Below are 15,342 nucleotides of genomic sequence, written 5' to 3' on the forward strand. Positions count from 1 at the left end.
ACCCACGACGCCAGTTTCGCAGTCGAGCGTCTACCCAACTATGCCACGGCGTCTTTCCATGAAATCATTATTTCATATTCCTCAATAAAATTCCAATGTAGGCTTTCGCCGACTGTTAAATGCTAGTCTCCGTTCTATTCTGAAAAAACTGTTTATAAAAATAAGGATTCGGAGTGTGAGATTTTTTTAATAATAAGTAAAAAAATCAATTATGTTTAATTTTTAAATAAATTAAAATGCCTTAATTATTTTTTACTCTCACCACATCTGAATGGAGTGATTTTGAATTTGCAATTTTAAATCAGTAAAAAGGTATAAATAGCATGAAAACTTTTAAACACTACTCTGTGGATACATTTCTACGATAACTCATTATGGAGCAATATTATTATGGATAATTAAAGAAAACACTTCGTTTTTTACCACTTGAGTTTTATTATAGACTACATGTTTCAGAGGCTAAACTTCCATCATTCAGGTCTGTATAATAACTAAAATATAAAATATAAAATTGTTCTATAAATAAGGATAGGGGAAAGTAAGGGGAAGGGGTTAGTCAAGGAATGGAGTTTGAAAACAAAGGAAAAATTGAAAGCAATGGCGAAGAATTTTGAATTACAAAAAAGTGGTGTTTATGAAATTTCGTGTGGAGATTGTGATAGAAAATATATTGGCCAAACTGCGAGAAATTTAAAGATTAGAGTTAAAGAACATCAAAGCGGTCTTGTTAGTAATTATTTTTCGGAATTTGCAAATCATACAATAGATACTAATCACTCATTTCACTCCCATAAATTAAAATTATTACACCTTGTTCCATATAAAGGCCAAATTATGAATTATCTTGAAAATTTAGAAATACAAAAAAACCTGAATTCTAATAATAATTTATTAAATAATATATTGTTTCAAAATTCTTCGCCATTGCTTTCAATTTTTCCTTTGTTTTCAAACTCCGTTCCTTGACTAACCCCTTCCCCTTACTTTCCCCTATCCTTATTTATAGAACAATTTTATATTTTATATTTTAGTTATTATACATACCTGAATGATGGAAATTTAGCTTCTGAAACATGTAGTCTATAATAAAACTCAAGTGGTAAAAAACGAAGGGTTTTCTTTAATTATTGTAACATGTCTTACCACAAAGTTAATGCCGAAACAATAAATAAAATTATTATGGATATTGGATCAAGACATTTGGTTACTATATTCGATGATTGTTTAAAATTCATATTTTGACTAGTGCCAGCTCTCACACAATATAATACTTAATATTTTTGCTAAAGAAAAGGGAGCAATTTTATAGTGTAGAACATATAATTAAAAAAATTAAAAGTCATACATTTTAATGTGTACGTATTGTAAGAATACAAATAATCAATAATTTGAAAATGTACGCAAAATTCTACTGTGAAGTGCACATTATCAGTAATCAGGCAGTATTGGAGGACACGTGCACACTAAATGTTTGTCTCCATACATATCATCTATTCTTCCAACTGTTGGCCATATTTTTGTTTCAGACTTCACAAACGGCTGAAACACAGACATCGATATTTTAATAATGATAATAATTAAAAGAGTACGAACAATTATATTGAAAAACACTCGTCTTTAATACATACAGCTGGAAAGGCTGCCTGTTCTCGTGAATATGGCCTGTTCCACTCATTGGCGATTACATGAGCTTGCGTGTGTGGTGCCATCTGTAAAAAACATTGTTCTTTACATATCAGAGAATACAGTAAATCTCCCTATAACGTTGAGATAGGTACCGCTTTCATTCAATTCATTTAATTATATCAATTCATGAAAAATACTGATAAATCTTTTACATAATATTTAATATGGAATACTGACCTTCAATGGGTTAATTCTTATGTCCATATTGCCGTCCTCAATATCTTTGATCTCCTGTCTTATGGAGATAAGTGCCTCACAGAATCTGTCTAGTTCAACTTTGTCCTCCGATTCAGTTGGTTCTATCATCAGTGTTCCCGCCACTGGCCATGACATTGTAGGTGCGTGGAAACCTACACAAGAGCATAATATTATGGTGTCTACTTATTCAATATACAGGCGAAATCGAAAAGTCTGTAATGTTGCATATGGAGACCTTCTTAAATATGCTACATATGGTAACAATACCCGCTTTATTTTCTTGGCCCTGCAATTTTTGGAATTATATTTCCTCTCGTCGTTGATTTTAAATTGAAATGAAATAATTTTAACTTTGTAATATGTGCGACAAAATGTTAATAATAATAATAATAATGTAAGTATACGTGTAGAAACACTAAGTACACAAGTGTATACAAAATGATCAATCAATAAAATAGTTCTGATGAAAAGTTAATCATTGCATGCATTTTTTACCACACATTAAGTCGGTGACGAATCTCTTTACTATCTCTGGACGTGATTTCCTTAACATTATTTAAACTTGTTATTTTTTAAAATCATACTCATTACTCATCATCATACGTCATATGGATAAAAATTTATTTTTATTGTGTTTTATATTCGGTTATTACTAAATATATTATTTTAACACATATCCGTAGATCCGTACTCAATGGTGCATAGGGCACTGCATCACATAAAAGCAGTGTTATCTTGATCGTTAACACATGAAGGAAAGGTGATCAGCCCTGTGCTTCAGGTATCAGTCCAGGGTAATATTGAATAAGTATTAGAGTGAAAAAGCAAATATATTTTTTTACCCTTCTCTGGGAATCTAACCTGGGACCTTCAGCACGGTAGCCGAGCGTGCTGACCATTACACTATTAAGGCGGACTGAATATAAAGATAGATGTAAGTATTACGATTAATTAACAGTACAATTACTGGACAAATTTTGAATAAATATAAATGTAAAAGAGAAGATGATTTTACTTGTTCGGCCAAAGTCGTTTTACGTTTTGATTTTACTTACTATAAAAAAATCTTTTTACCATAATCCATTAACCGTTTTGCTATATCCGCTGCTTCAATATTAGCAGTTTTTTTCAGATCTCTGGTATCAATTATGAACTCGTGTGCCACTAAGCCTGTATCTCCTTTAAAAAGCGTCTTATAGTGACTTTCTAGACGCTTGGACATGTAGTTAGCATTTAAGATTGCCACTTGAGTGGCCTTTCGTAATCCACCAGGGCCCATCATCTATTAACAAAAAAACAAAAACAAACCAATAATAAAAGGAATACTTTCACTTTTACATGACAAAAACATTAACGAATAACTTGTTAAATAAAAGTATCTATGTAGTCATAATAAACATTTTGTTAAAATGTCTGACGACAAAGTTAATACTTCAAATATTAATAATGCGATTTAATTATTTTACATTTGGCTGTGGAAATTTGATTAAATTTGGAGTTCAGTATCGTGAATTTTTGGATGCACAATATATCGCTCACTCCTTTCAAGAACGTCATAAATAAAAAAAACTTGAATTTTCAGGATAACGTTTTTAAAGTTTAAAAATATAATACAATGTATTAAAATAAATATTAAGCCACTTACTAAACTTATTACTGTGCAACAGATTTTTTTAGGTAAAACCTGGAGGTTTTTTCTCCATTTGAAAAATATTTAGTAAATTTAAAAAAATAATTAAACAGTACATTTTCTTCAAAATGCAAAAACAAAACTTTCTGCACTGTAGCGGGTAAATATTAAGTTAAAAATATGCCTCTTTTGCTAAGATATAGTACATTTTCTGGGCATTCCGAAAACACGCACAACTGAAAATTGACGATTTTCGATTTATGACGTTCTTGAAAGGAGTGAGCGATATGTGAATAATAGGGTGTTTTTTTTTTCATGCAGTTGTATTAAGTCATAAGATATTGTAAACAAAAGAACGAAAATAATACTAACCTTAATGTAGGCCCAAGAAATTGGTAGGATGGCAGATGAACCGAAAGGAGCAGCGCTCACAGATCCAAATGACTGAGCAGAATCTCCTAGGTCTGCTAATGGGTTAACTACCGGATGGCCAGGAAGGAATGGCGCTAAATGTGCCTTACTAGAAAATGATAAAAAGATAGGCACACATTGGGAATTAAACAAAAAAAAGGTATTTGATGCCAAAGAATGCTTACACTCCGATTGGGCCCATCCCTGGTCCTCCCCCACCATGAGGAATACAAAACGTCTTATGGAGATTCATGTGAGATACATCACTACCATAGTCTCCAGGTCGACACAGTCCTACCTGAAGAAATAAATAATTAATTACCTTTTGAAACCTATACACAAGTGCCTATAATAAAATAGGACAGAGATGATTATAACTTAAGGCCCAGATCTCAAGCGTTCAAATCAGAATGCGCAGAGCCGCGCTCAGGGCTCGTGTCCTTACGCTCGATTTAAAAACAATAAATTATATTGCATACCTTTTTTTAAGAATACATAAAGAAAAAGTATTTTGATGTATTTTTTTAAGTTCTTATTTAGTAACTTTTTTCCTGGATTTAGAAAAAATAAAGTTGCGATTTAATACCTGGCCTTAAGTTATTATTTTGTTTTAATATTTTTTTCCTCTAATTTAGATGGGAAAATACAAATTCAACTATTTTCTACAATTTTATGTTCGTTTTGAGGTTCTTGGGAGGAAAGTTTTTGAAAGGAGATAAAAACAAAACAAATCTGATTAATATTATATGCCATTTTTCGGCATAATCTTTTTGAACATCATCAGATTTCGATACTTCAATTTTTTATTATTATTCTTTGAATTACTAATTAAATAATTATGAGAGATTTGTAAAAGAGTAGGTATTTTCAATTATATTATGTTAAATAATAATAACAATGTAAACCCAGTCCCGAATGAGATAACAGCATCATCGCGTGCAGATGATGACCATTTGCACGCGAGTTTGAAGAGCACATCTGTTGCCGCTTGCAATCGTGGACAGAATAGTAAATGTTTACCAAAGTGAAGCAAAATGCTACCTGAAGTAAAAAAAATTACAAAATATACATATATAGTTGATTCCATTACCTGAGCATTCATATTTGCACCATCTAAGTACACCTGACCACCATGTTTGTGAACCAAGTCGCACACTTCGGCAACAGTTTCTTCAAATACTCCGTTGGTGGATGGATATGTTATCATTAGACAGGACAAGTTTTTGCTGTGCTCTTCTACCTAAAAGAGTATTTTGCATTATAAGGAGTTAGAGGGTTATTTATTATTAGTCAAAAGTTACCTGGGAAATATATCTTTTCTAAATTAATATTGACTGATTCTATAGGTACTGTGATAAAAAAAAACATTTGAATTATTGATTAGGTATTAATCTGGTAGTGCCCATATGATGCGACTTTCTTGGAAAACTATGTCGTATTTTCGAAGGGGATCATACATATCATAGTCATACAGGAGAAAGTGACCAAGTGCATTTTTTACAAAAACGCGATCATTGACTATTTGCTATCTTACTAGCTTAATATTGCCCTGAAAAAATCCCAAATTATTTTAAACTTAGAAGTAATATATATTGACTTGTTAAAAATGACCTACTGCATTGATGTTAATTTTCTTGCCAAGCAAAAGTGACTTAAATGGCCCTCCTGAACATTTTACGTTTTGTTAGTTGGTCACTTTCTCCTGTACGACTGCGATATTAGCAGTGCACAACTTACACAAGTTAGTACAAGTATGTGTGTACAATTCCGAGTATCTTAGGCACTGCTGCTTTTTCCCTTTTCCTCGTCTATAGTACCTACTGTTCCTCCTTGATTTCTTCCCATACCACAGTAATATCTGTCCTTCCTTTTCCTTATTCATTTACGTCATCCTGCATCCCATCAAACATATTTCACTCCTATATCCATGAATCCTTAAGCACCCGGCCTTCTTATAACCCCGATCAAGTTAACATGTCCACTACTTGGGTGCGAACGAGGGTCAAAAAATATGTATATTATGAATATCTTAAGAGATGTCTCTCTATGTGCCAAAATTAAATAGTAAAAAAACACTCAACCTTAGTCAGTAAAATAAATTTAAAAGTCATCAGTGAAAATATGGAAACTTTGATTAAGTATTTATTGATTTGGCGTTTAATTTGTAGAACTCCATTTTAATTTATGTATTAATTTTAAATCCCTAACAAGGCGAAACAATTGTCACAATTTTAATTTTTTATGTGTTTTTGTTAGTAAAATACAACTTAGTTGACTCAAAAAATCTGTCTTTGATTTAAAATTAATACATAAACTTTGATTGAGCATGAAAATGCAAAACATGTTCATACCATTGTGGCATATAACAAGATGGAAACATTTACCACATTTCATGAAATCATTTTTTTGGGATAAACTTATCAATACCTTATCGTGCAAATGTTTCATGTCAATGCTTCCTTGAGCTGTGACTTTGATCGGCTCTACCCTCATACCGGCCATTTGCGCACTGGCGGGGTTGGTTCCATGGGCGCTGACAGGTATGAGACAGATCTGTCTGTGCACATCGCCTCTTGATTCATGGTAACTCTTGATCGCTCGTAAACCAGCATACTCTCCTTGCGCACCGCTAAATTCAGATAAAAAAATATTAGATTCATTCTTTTCCGTTCCAGTTAATTAAATATTTAAAATTCGTGATTTGTGAATTTATGTATTGACCCACAGTTAATTATCTTTTTATAACCATTATCAGCACCCAATGGTGCATTGGGCATTGCATGACGTTGATGCAGTGTTATATAGAGATAGTAAATTATGTAATCCGGGTCCATGGTGTAATGGTTAGTATGTGTAGCTACCGCGCTGGAGGTCCCGGGATCGATTCCCAGGAGGGGTGAAAATTAATATTAGTGATTTCACACTCTAATGTGTATTTAATATTACCGTGGACTCGTCCCTGAAGCGCATGAGTGATCACCTTGCCAGTGACGTTCAAGATAACACTGCGTCAATACGTAGCACGAAAAAAATATTTAAGTAAGTGTGAGTGGAATTTACCAAGTTAATGTTCAATTTTAAAATGGACAGCAATGAATTAAATAATTATTCTCATTTAAAGTACCTGTTGGGTTGGAAAGAAACTCTATCATAACCAGTAATAGTGCAAAGATCCTTTTCAAGTTCTTGGAAGAGTATGTGGTATCCAGTACTTTGCCCCAAAGGAGCAAATGGATGGATGTCAGTGAAATGTCGGAAAGAGCACGGCATCATTTCAGTTGTAGAGTTAAGTTTCATTGTACAAGATCCCTAAAGAAAATATTAATATAAATATTTACGTATATCAGTAATGTCCTTCATCTGTATCCCATCAAATTATAACACTCATATTTGCAGCTCAGGACTAATTACCTCACCTTCAAGTAACGAACAAATTAACACCATACCGATGCGATGCGGATCCCTATGCAACATTTGTATATGTATAAGCTGATGTAAAAAATATTTAAATGACATATGACAAAATACCAACGATTATATAACATAAAATGATTTAAAAAAATACGTAACGAAGTATAAGAGTGTCAGTGCACATACTGTAATCAAGCACTACACACAGACGCTACTTAATCATAAGTTAGTTAATGTAATGATAAGTTAAGCGTGTGGTATTCTTAGGCGCATAGTAAGTATTCCTAGGGGTAATGTAAGAATGTTTTATATATATATATATATATATATATATATATATATATATATATATATATATATATATATATATATATATATATATATATATATATATATATATATATATATATATATATATATATATATATATATATATATATATATATATATATATATATATATATATATATATATATATATATATATATATATATATATATATATATATAAGTACACATAAGTAAATTCACTACTTGAGTAAAATCAAGAATTAAAATCATCACCTAAGTAACTTCACTGCTAACTTAGAATCAATGAAATGTATAAACTTATGATTCTAACGAGATAGCAAGTGTTTTTGCCTAGAATTTTCACTCACGAATTTCATGAAATTATAGTAACTTTAAACATAAGAGTAAATCCACTCACGATTAGGTAAAGGCTATGAAACTTAAAAAGTTGAAGCCTGAGTAGGGTCATGATGAGCGGTGTTGCATAAGCCGTAGCTAGAATTAAGAGTCACTTGGACGTTGGATAATTAAAAAAAAGAAGAAATTAAGCACTTGGAAAGGCAAGATGTTATCAGAACCAGTTGAATGTGTACCTACTCAAACAACGTTGTGTTTTCAAATTTAAACTTTCGACAAAATAACAAAAAACTGTTTGTAAAGACTGTATCTATATTAACCTCAAATTCAAATCACTGACAAAGTTGAGTGGCAAACCTTGTCGGAAAATTATAACCTAGCAAAGAAGCACTTGTACTTACCAAGGGAATCATAGAGTGAACAAGGGATATATCTTTATTCTCCAATTGCTTCATATAACGTACAATTCTTGTTTCAGAGTGATGTTGGTTAAATACTAGATGTGTCAAGTAATGGGAAGTTCTTTTAAAATCGGTATTCATTATGCTGCTAGACGTAACATCACCACCGGCTACTACCTAAAATATATTGCAAAACTAGTCAATTCATTCTGAACATTAAATACCGTGGAACCTCGGTGTACGTCCTTAATCCGTTCCAGATCATGAGACTTATACCAAATAGGACGTATACCAAACGTATTTTTCCCATAAGAAATAAAGGGAAAATGATTAATCCGTTACCACGAAAAAAATTGTATTTTAAACATATTTAAAAACGCTACTTAGTACTCAAATAGATAAATCAGATTAAAACAATAATGAATTTGAACAAAAAGTTCAACTAAATTTATAATACATACTTATAACTAAATGGAGATATCATAAAGTCTTTATCGTTTCGTATGGTATCGACGCTATCGCCAGCACATTGTTTTTTTTTTATATCCAAAGCAAAAGTAATTTTTAACATGCTCCTATGTCCTTGAACTTTGGTATGTAATTGATTTCACCCCCTTCGCTATATTAGCCGATTTAATAACGTCTTTGTTTTTCACAATTGTAGAAATTGTCGTTCTCGGCATATGGTATGCTACAGCCAAGTCCCGGATACGTATGCCACTTTCATATTTATCGACAATCTCTTTTTTCACCTCTGTGGTGACACTAACCATTTTCTTCGTTGTTTGGCTTCTATTATTATTTTTCTTAGAACTCACGGTTAAAGAACTTAATAAAAATTTCAGGGAGAATTTCAAAATCACGTAAAATTCTCAGTTAATGCGCGATCGTTCACTGTAGGGTAGCAATTGCGATACTGACACACATTAAAAGTAACAAGAGCATCGCGCGGTGTTGTGACTCATTTTAAGTAACAAGTTCTTGCACGCACGCAAGTCGTATTCCAAACGAAGGTCGTATACCAAGCAAAATGTTTCGCGTCCAGACATGACGTATACCAAGTTGGACTTATCCCAAAGCAGACGTATATCCAGGTTCCACTGTACTTGATATATATCATTAGCAGCATTTGAATGTTTTAGAATGTTTTAATTTTACCTGGGTAACATCCTTTGAATCGAATATCCACAACAAATCATCTACATCAGCCATTTCAACAGTTTCATCCAATGCGATACCGATCGAACCATCCTCAATATATCTTAAATTGATACATTTCTCATTTGCTCGACTTTTTATTTGTTCTAAAGAGTCAGAGATAGGGACTACATGAAGAGTATCAAAAAATACTTTATTTTGAAGCTTGTGTCCACGTTGGCGTAAACCTGAATGGAAAATAATTATATTTAATAACATTTTTATAATATATACATACATGTTTACTATAAATCCATCAAATATTATTTTCGGATATTTAAAAAAAAGTAATAACCCGCAAAGCCTCTATTTTAGAGGATTGTCTGCAGGCAGGATAGTAAGGATAGGGAAGGTAGATGTGAAAAAGATACATCACAAATACTCAAACCAATTGAAAATAAATATTTCTTGATTTCATGTTGCAATTTGCGGAAATCGAACCCGCGACGCCAGTTTCTAAACTACGCCACATCGCCTGTGAGATGATTATTTATTTTATATCACCTTAAATATTATAAAAATGTATGCAGGTTCATCAAGCAATTGTTAGTTGCGCTTAATTCTTCAGAAGATTTTTATTTATTCATTAAATATTTATAGTTTAAGAAAAATGACAGTGCATTGATAAATATTACTGCTTTTTTAAATTGAGCATTTTTATTTATGGTTGATATAAACATATTTTTAAATATGGTTGAAATATAAATTTTACCTTCACTCAGTACAAGTGTGGCATTGTGAATTTTTTGGGCAATATCCTTTAAACCTTGTGGTCCGTGATATACGGCAAACATTGCAGACATGTTGGCTAGCAAGGCTTGGGCTGTGCATATGTTGGAAGTAGCTTTATCTCTTCTGATGTGCTGTTCTCTTGTCTGCAGAGCGAGCCTGAAGATTAATGTTTTACATGCAAAATAAGGTTATTCATATTATTGTTGAAGAGTATTAAAAATTATATAAGGAATTTCATTTTCTGTTTATTTCAAGACAGAAATAAAACATATTATATTATGTTCAATAAATCAATCAATCAACCGTATACTAATAACATTGCTTTTATATGCGTATTTTTTTTTCAATATATTCCAATCTGTCGTTTACGCTATTTTTTAAATTTGAAAAGTGTATTGACTGCTTTGCATATTCCTAAAATGTGTTTGTGGTACGTCTTGCCATTTTTTTTTAAATTGAGTAAATAGGTTCACACAGAAGGTACAATTACGCCTTGTCATGTGTCGGAGGTACTCAACTTCCTTTTGGTTGAATGACAGTATTTTTTTTTTGAACAGGGGTAGGATATTTGATCTCAATATTATTTGATATTATATTTAGAAGTAGGGTAGTTGATATAACATTTAATTCATCATTAAATCAATAGGTATCATTAAATTATAATAATCATAATACGAAACCTATAGGCATCGTGTCCACTGGCGTCTCGGGTGACTCCAATCATCCGGCCGGGCATAAGTCTCACCAGGCTCTGGTTGCAGGCAAAGAAGCCAGCGTGAGGTCCACCGTATCCCAAGGGAACCCCCAGTCTCTGGGAGGTGCCGATGGCAATATCAGCACCAAATTCCGCGGGGGGACGTAGTAGTGTGAGCGCCAGAAGGTCTGTAGCGCAGCAGACTAGGGTCTGTAAACGTTAAAAACAAACAATCAATTGTAACTTACCCCAATTACCAAAAATTATTAAATTGTAAAATGTGTAATGCAATTGACATCGTTCTCTAACGCCGGACATCATTATACGGTGTTTGATAACGACGTTGAGCGATTAGTGGCATTTACTGAGTTAGCATAACATTTTAAAACGAATAAATATTATGTCCACTGATATTATTACCATAAAATGACTGTCGCATTAATCAATTTAAAAATCAGTATAATTTTTTAATATGATAATTTTGTTTATTTCAATAAATTTAAATGAATGATTATTGAAGCTGTTCTACGTGAATGTTAAAACTTCCATACTCCTTTTGTATAAAAAGATGGTATGTTTTTGTTGAAACATCTAATATACTTTGATATATTGACCTCAATGGTCAAATTCAGTATTTCAGCATAAAACAATAACATATTGTTTACTCGTTAGTTATTTGTTACAAAGGTTGTAAGACCATTAACATCCGCAGATATATTATAACAAACCTTAAAGGTACTTTAAAATGTAATGATTCGTAAAAAACCAACCCCATTTGCGTGAGCTTCTTCAGCCAGAGCGGAGTAGTCGCTAACATTTCCAAATGTATCAGGGTATTGGAGTAAGATTCCAGCCACATCTCTCTGAGTGAAGTCAGTGGCCCACACATCGTCTACCACTAGTGTGGTGAGCCCCAGAGCCTCCAGTCGAGTTCGGACTACGGAGATGGTTTGCGGGTGAAGTGCAGAGGTGAGGATCACCTTAGTACGCTTGTTTTGCCTGAAATACGTCGAGGAAATTAGCGATGGTCATTAAACGGGAGTCGACCTGTATGGCAAATGGTGATACAGGTATTCGATTGAGGTTCTAAAGTATGCGATGTCGTTGCAAGAGTGATATAATTGCAAAAGATTTTCGATTCATAAACGGCTTTTTAAACCAAACAACATTTGTCAACCTGATGATCAATGTAATATCAATAAAATAAAATACTATTTTCATTAATATACTCAAAATTCAAATTGAAAGTATTTGCAAATACCTACACCAGTTGATAATAGAATTTCTCTTTACTCATAGATGGTTGACTATAGGTGTCGCTTTGGACTCTCGATGGCAGAAAGATCATACCTATAACATAGAGACAGAGCCTCTGCAGCTGCAGTTCCTTCATCCAGCAGGGAAGCATTAGCAACCTCCAGTCCCGTGAGATCGCTGACCATTGTCTGGTAGTTGAGGAGACCTTCCAGTCTGCCTTGGGCCACCTCTGGCTGGTAAGGGGTGTACTGGGTGGTCCTGGTATTAAATTAAATATTATTATTTTCATATTGTTTTGCTTTTATAAGCAAGCCTAAGCAAGCTGTATTTAAAAATAGGAATCAAGTTATAGCAGAGTGGAGGCATACCTAGAATTTCTTAACCGCGAGTCCACAGCCTTACTTATAAAAATGTAATAAAATATTTTAATTTAATACATGATATTATTGAACACTTCGAGTAGGAGATTTATCAAGCAGGTTTACAATGCATTAAAAAAAATACAATGTATAAATGGGGTAATGACATTGGGATATGTATATTTTTCACTATTAATTATCAATTTATTTAAATTACAAATGAAGGTATAAAATGCTTTACCATCCAGGATTCTCAAAGATGTTTCTCATAATAGTGTGTGGAACACAGCAGTTGTGATAACCCATTCCAATATAAGATCTCCATATTTGATTTTTTTCGGCAATACCACGAATCCGTTTGATTAAATCATATTCACCTGGAAAAATATAAATTATAAATGACTTTTTAATAATAATCTAATTTTAAATATAAATGACTTTTTTTTTAGAAACCAAAAATATATGATTAAATTTGTTCAACATCATTCTTTTTCACACTTCATTGATTAAAAAAAACTATAAACTCGTATTTTAGTTACTCTTCTTTTCCGGATTGTAGTGAAGAAAATCATAAAACACCCTTTCATTGATTAAAACGTTATATATATATTTTTTTTCACAAGGCGCTTCATTTGATAAGATGATTCTCGCCATGGCACGTCCTGTCTCCGTCTCCTAGCGACGCGCAGGGAAGGTGGCAGACAAAAAGGATATATTTATATCACGCGGTTTGCGGTTCCTCGAGTTGTCAACGGGTTGTTTTGTCGAATGTCGATCCAGTTCGATGAATTGATCCACAAGCTGCGAATAAGGAACTTCTTTTTCGACAATTTTTTCGTCAATTTCTTACTGTTTGGGTAGAAAACTCACTACTTCGCAAGTAAAGTTGTCAATATTTTCTAATTTTGTTTAAGCGCAAAGCGTCTTATTTCGCAAATGTCAAACAAAAAACTGATTTTCTGTTAATTCATGAATTTCATTATACTTTTCAAACTCTATATAACCCGTAGTTTAAAATCCAATTGATGAAAACACACACAATTAAAATTAGTAATGAACAGTTGGGGTTGTTTAAGATTAAACCATGGGCATGTTTTGAATGAGATCACGATTTATTTTCTTCGGGGAATTCTGGTGTGAAAAATATATTTTTGACAATAACTACATTAATAATGTTATCTTACCAACGGGCTTTTCTATATCCAACATTCCTTTATATCGAATATTGGCTGGAACTGCATTATTTGTTAATTCGTCTAAACTCTGTAAATAAACTTTTTATTTATTAGAATTATTAAAATGTCTCCACTTGTTTGTTTGCAAAATATAACCTAATAAATTATTACATTTATCTACAATTGTAAATACAGCGATTTTATCTAAAACTGACACAGTAGGACACTGCATGTCGTAGGTTATCTTAAAAATAAAAACAGCAGATTACTTTATGATAACTTTTTTTGCAAAGAAATATTCATCAACAAATTAAGTTTGATTAAATGATTGGCGTATGTTGGTATACTTCGATCTGTGGTTTTGTAAGTACAATAGTGTATAATAAATTGCATTCGCCATTTTTTCCCATAGATGTAGGCGCCACGAGATACGACAATTTACATCTTATTGAGAATCTGGCGTAGGTGTTGTGATCATTTTTAAATATTTTTTTTTGTAAGTAAATATTAATCGATTAAGCACTTGCCTTAAATCCTAGCAAATCCAACATCCTAATGATGTCATGTTCCCTCGGTCCAATATGCCTGCTAGGAAAGTCTGCTTTATTTGGAAATAGTGTATCTACTGTATTAGCGAGACTGTGAATCCTATTTATTGGAGGTCCAGAATATTTAGAGTTACCGAAGTTTCCCGCTAAAGCGACGCACCTGGTAGCACTTTTCTCGGAAACTTTAAAAGCTTTCGAGGTACATCCTAGTATTCTATACATTATTGTATTTCAAACTTGATCGACTACGTTACAATTAACACTCTAGATTGATGCGTACAGTGACCATCATCAACTGATACATACTGACTTAAAGGTCAAATAAATGCGATAGTTTGAAATATCACAATTTCGTCAATATCACACAAATGCGTCGTTAAATATGTTGATAACAGTTTTCAAGAAATACTTTTATCATTCGACATATGTCGAATTTATTCATTCTAAATTCTGCTCTAAATATTTAGAGCAGAATTTAGAATGAATAAATCATTTTCAAATAGGATATACTTACACATATGAGAGGGATATATAGAAAATAAGACACGTTGAAATGTTTGTATTGTATTATAAATATTGTCATAGAATACAACAGAATTATTGTAAATATTTAATAGCTTTTATCATTTTGGGTTAATGAAAGGGACATTATAATACATCTTTTTCCTTTTAGAACTCTTGTACTTGTAAATTGTTTTGTATGATTGTTTTACAGATAAATCTAATTGAATTTCTAAAATACAAACATTTGTGGCAAATTCGAAGGCAATGATCGTTGCCGATCGGAGAGTAGGTATGTGGGTTTTCAATAATATTTTATTGCCGGAGCTAGTAAATAGAAAATAGTTTATACTCTTTATCCACTTAATCGTTATTTTAATTATTATTCAATATTGTACAAAATGTACACTCTTATGTCCTGCCATATGATAATTCTATCAATAAGGGCGTTTGTGCACTACACGGAATTTTACCGTCCGGCATTTCAATTAGCGT

General features: G+C 32.4%; 1 protein-coding gene across 1 annotated transcript; it reads right to left on the reverse strand.

The window, feature by feature from the left end:
- Positions 1-1,301: 1,301 nt before the first annotated feature.
- Positions 1,302-14,653, reverse strand: LOC148302620 (glycine dehydrogenase (decarboxylating), mitochondrial-like). The gene is made up of 18 exons (XM_088271336.1): positions 14,326-14,653; positions 13,808-13,886; positions 12,865-13,000; positions 12,358-12,522; positions 11,778-12,006; positions 10,994-11,217; positions 10,294-10,469; positions 9,543-9,769; positions 8,385-8,561; positions 7,050-7,234; positions 6,353-6,554; positions 5,016-5,165; positions 4,111-4,223; positions 3,887-4,034; positions 2,959-3,166; positions 1,864-2,036; positions 1,629-1,709; positions 1,302-1,539 (listed from the first exon to the last, which is right to left on the reverse strand). Exons 1-18 carry the CDS (start codon positions 14,566-14,568, stop codon positions 1,429-1,431), a joined length of 3,027 nt encoding a protein of 1,008 aa, XP_088127462.1. The 5' UTR covers positions 14,569-14,653; the 3' UTR covers positions 1,302-1,428.
- Positions 14,654-15,342: the final 689 nt, after the last annotated feature.

The sequence above is a fragment of the Brachycentrus maculatus genome, unplaced genomic scaffold, assembly GCF_059751285.1.
Source record: "Brachycentrus maculatus isolate JH-2025_06_01 unplaced genomic scaffold, ASM5975128v1 h1tg000432l, whole genome shotgun sequence".
NCBI lineage: Eukaryota > Metazoa > Arthropoda > Insecta > Trichoptera > Brachycentridae > Brachycentrus > Brachycentrus maculatus.

What these genes read in the sequence shown, in the direction of transcription:
- LOC148302620 (XM_088271336.1), bottom strand. Translation starts at nt 14,568, where the DNA reads ATGTATAGAATACTAGGATGTACCTCGAAAGCTTTTAAAGTTTCCGAG. An exon ending in GTTTCTTTCCAACCCAACAG is followed by an intron (nt 6,555 to 7,049) that starts GTACTTTAAATG and finishes ATCTGAATTTAG; the next exon opens with CGGTGCGCAAGGAGAGTATG. An exon ending in GTGCAAATATGAATGCTCAG is followed by an intron (nt 4,224 to 5,015) that starts GTAATGGAATCA and finishes TTATTTCTTCAG; the next exon opens with GTAGGACTGTGTCGACCTGG.